This window comes from Mus pahari, chromosome 6 (genome assembly GCF_900095145.1).
Source record: "Mus pahari chromosome 6, PAHARI_EIJ_v1.1, whole genome shotgun sequence".
Taxonomy (NCBI): Eukaryota; Metazoa; Chordata; class Mammalia; order Rodentia; family Muridae; genus Mus; species Mus pahari.
Genome location: NC_034595.1, coordinates 81,479,796 through 81,483,021, shown reverse-complemented (window position 1 = coordinate 81,483,021; position 3,226 = coordinate 81,479,796). Strand labels below are relative to the sequence as shown.

General features: G+C 48.7%; 1 protein-coding gene across 1 annotated transcript in view; it reads right to left on the bottom strand.

Annotated features, from left to right (window-relative positions):
- Nkain1 (sodium/potassium transporting ATPase interacting 1) overlaps positions 1-3,226 on the bottom strand; it is a 44,134-nt gene that overhangs the window by 4,670 nt on the left and 36,238 nt on the right. Inside the window, exon 3 of the mRNA XM_021199852.2 lies at positions 2,464-2,544. Within this exon, the coding sequence (XP_021055511.1) occupies positions 2,464-2,544 (81 nt within the window). The remainder of the gene's footprint in view (positions 1-2,463; positions 2,545-3,226) is intronic.

Here is a 3,226-nt window from a genome sequence, read left to right as displayed (position 1 = left end):
GTGTGTGTGTGTGTGTGTGTGTGTGTGTGTGTGTGTGTATGTGTACATACTGGGTGGCTTCTTTGCCCTTTCACCTTTTTTCTTTTAAATTTATTATTATTGGTGATGGTGGTGGTGATATGTGTGCCTGTGTGTGTGCCACAGAACACGTCCAGATGCCTAAAAACAACTTTTGGGAGCTGGCTCTCTTTTTTCCTTCCACCCAGGATCTGGGATTGAGCTTGGGTCATCAGGCTTACAAAGCACACACTGAGTTTTCTCTCTGGCCTGCCTTAAATATATATATATTATATATATGAGTACATTGCAACTCTCTTCAGACACACCAGGAGAGGGCATCAGATCCCATTACAGATGGCTGTGAGCCACCATGTGGTTGCTGGGAATTGAACTCAGGACCTCTGGAAAAACAGTCAGTGCTCTTAACTGCTGAGCCATCTCTCCAGCTTCCCCTGCCTTATTTTTTGAGACAGGGTCTCTCAGGGATCCTGGAGTTCACAAGTTTGGTTAGACTGGCTGCCTTGAAAAACCCTTGGAAATCTTTTTTCTCTGCCCTACCCCATCACCTCCTAGTGTTGGGGTTACAGATACATGCCACTGGAAGGCGTTATGTGGGTGCTGGGGATCTGAACTTAGGCCTTTATGCTTGCACATCACGCAGTCTGACCAACGGAACCATCTTTCCAGGCTGGTTTGAAGGAAGTTGGGGATGTCTACTTTGGGTTCCCTCCCCAGATCCACATGTGGTGTATGATTGTAATCCCAGCATTTGGGAAGATCAGGAGTTCAAAGTCATCCTTAGCGACAGAATGTTTGGGGCCTGCCTGGGCTACAAGAGATTCTGTCTTTAAGATATATACATATATATATATATATATATATATATATATATATAAAATTTAAAAATGGGTGGGACTGGAAGGATGGTTCAGTGGTTAAGACCACTGGCTGCTCTGCCAGAGGACCAGGGTTCCATTCTCAGCACCCACATGGCAGCTCACAACTGTCTGTAACTCCAGTTCCTTGGGTTCAGTCGACCTCTTCTGGTCTCTGCCAGTACTGCACACACATGATGCAGGGATATGCATGCTGCCCATGCACCCTGTGGTGGTTTGAATAAGGATTCCCTGTCACCCCACAGCCCCATATGCTCATGTGTTTGAATACTTGGTCCCCAGTTGGTGGGACTCTTTGGGGAGGATGAGAAGGCATGGCCTTGCCCAGTGGTGGCTCACACCTTTAATCCCAGAACTCGAGTGGCAGAAACAGGTAGATCTCTGAATTATAGGCCAGCCCGGTCCACAGAGCAAGTTTCAGGATAGCCAGGGTTACACAGAGAAGCCCTGTCTCAAAACAAACAAACAAACAAACAAACAAACAAACAAGGAGATGTGATCTTACTGGAGGAGATGCGTCAAGGGAGGCAGACTTTGGCATCCTAAAAGCCCAGTGATCTCTCTTTGCCTAGGGTTTGTGGCTCTCTGCCGCCAACCACTTGCTCTGCCATCATGGACTCTAACTAATCCACGGACACCCAAATTAGACATTTTCTTTCTTTCTTTTTTTTTTTTTTTTTTTTGAGACAGGGTTTCTCTGTGTAGCCCTGGCTGTCCTGGAACTCACTTTGTAGACCAGGCTGGCCTCGAACTCAGAAATCTGCCTGCCTCTGCCTCCCGAGTGCTGGGATTAAAGGCGCGCGTCACCACACCCGGCAACACTTTCTTTTATAAACTGCCTTGGTTGTAGCATTTTATCACAGCGATAAAAAAGTAACTACCGCACACGTAAAATAAATAATAAACGCCTCTAAAGAAAGAACAAATTGAAGCTTAGAGAGAACAGACCATTTGCCCAGTGTCAAACTGCTGGGCAGTGTTACAGCAGAGACTTAAATGGAGCAGGGTCAAGCCATGAAGCCAAAGTTTTTATTCCTGGATTTGTCCTCCTTTATACCTAAAAATAGAAGTTGCACCTCTCTGGGTTTGCTCCTCGTCCAGGCACACGCCCCTGCTTTCTTTAGTTTCTTCTCCACATGACACGGTTTGTTCAATTTTCCCTGAACAAATGCTACCCTAGTCTCTTTCCTTTCTGAAAAATATTGATCCGCCCCGGACCCGCCGAGCCTCTGTGTCTAAGCAATCAAACGTGCGTGTGTGACATTTTCACCTTCCTCTGAGCATATCATCATGTGCCAACACAGACCTTCAGTTTTCACTGCGCCTGTGGTCAACAGAGCCCTCGGCTCATCTTCACGGCAGGTGCCCTTTAGCCTCACCCGGGCCATCCTTGTTTTTAAGAAGCACGGAAGAAGCCAGAAACAAAAATGGGGGTCAAGCGAGCTGCACAGATTATTGGAGTGTGCAGAGGGAGAAAGGGGGGTGTGGAAGAGATTATGTCCCAGCCCCCCGGTAGGGATGGCAAAGGTCAGGGTGTGCTCTGCACGCCACCAGGCCTGAGGCTTACCTGGGATAGCTGTCCAACTTCCAGGTAGAAGCAGATGATGAAGGCGTTCCAGCCAACCCAGAGTACAAGCCAGGCTGCATACTGTGGAGAGCAGAGGTGAGTAAGGGGGCAGGCAGTGAGTAGGGGGTGTTGTGAAGTCAATGGAGACAGACTTCAAGGGAAAGTGGGCACCCATCAAGTCCGCACCCATCCTTCATAGTCCTGCAGAGCAGACGGGTGTGTCTTCTCCCCTCCACTAAGGCACTGAAGCTGGCTGCGCTTCTCTGCATCATACAGCTAGGAGGCAGGGCTGGCCCTTAGCCCAGGGCCTTTGAGAGGGAGAGAGCTCTAGATATATTGCAATTACTTTGAGGAGTCTGTTAAAAAAATACAAATCAGGGCAGGACAGTGGTGGCGCATGCCTTTGATCCCAGCACTGGAGGCAGAGGCAGGTGGATCTCTGAGTTCAGGCCAGCCTGGTCTACAGAGCAAGATGCCGGACAGCCAGAACTGTCAGGGACAGCCAGAGAAACCTCATCTTGACACACTCCCCCCTCAAATTTACAAACTGGGGCTGCAGAGATGGTTCAGCAATAAAAAGGTTCTCAGCGTCCACACAAATCCAGGCCTCAAACCCACCCGTAACTTCAGGACCAGGGGACCCAATGCCCTATTCTGGCCTCCATCCGGTAACCACACTCAAGTGTACCCCTCCATAATTAAACATTAATAAATAAAGTCTTAAAAGCCGGGCGTGGTGGCGCACGCCTTTAATCCCAGCACT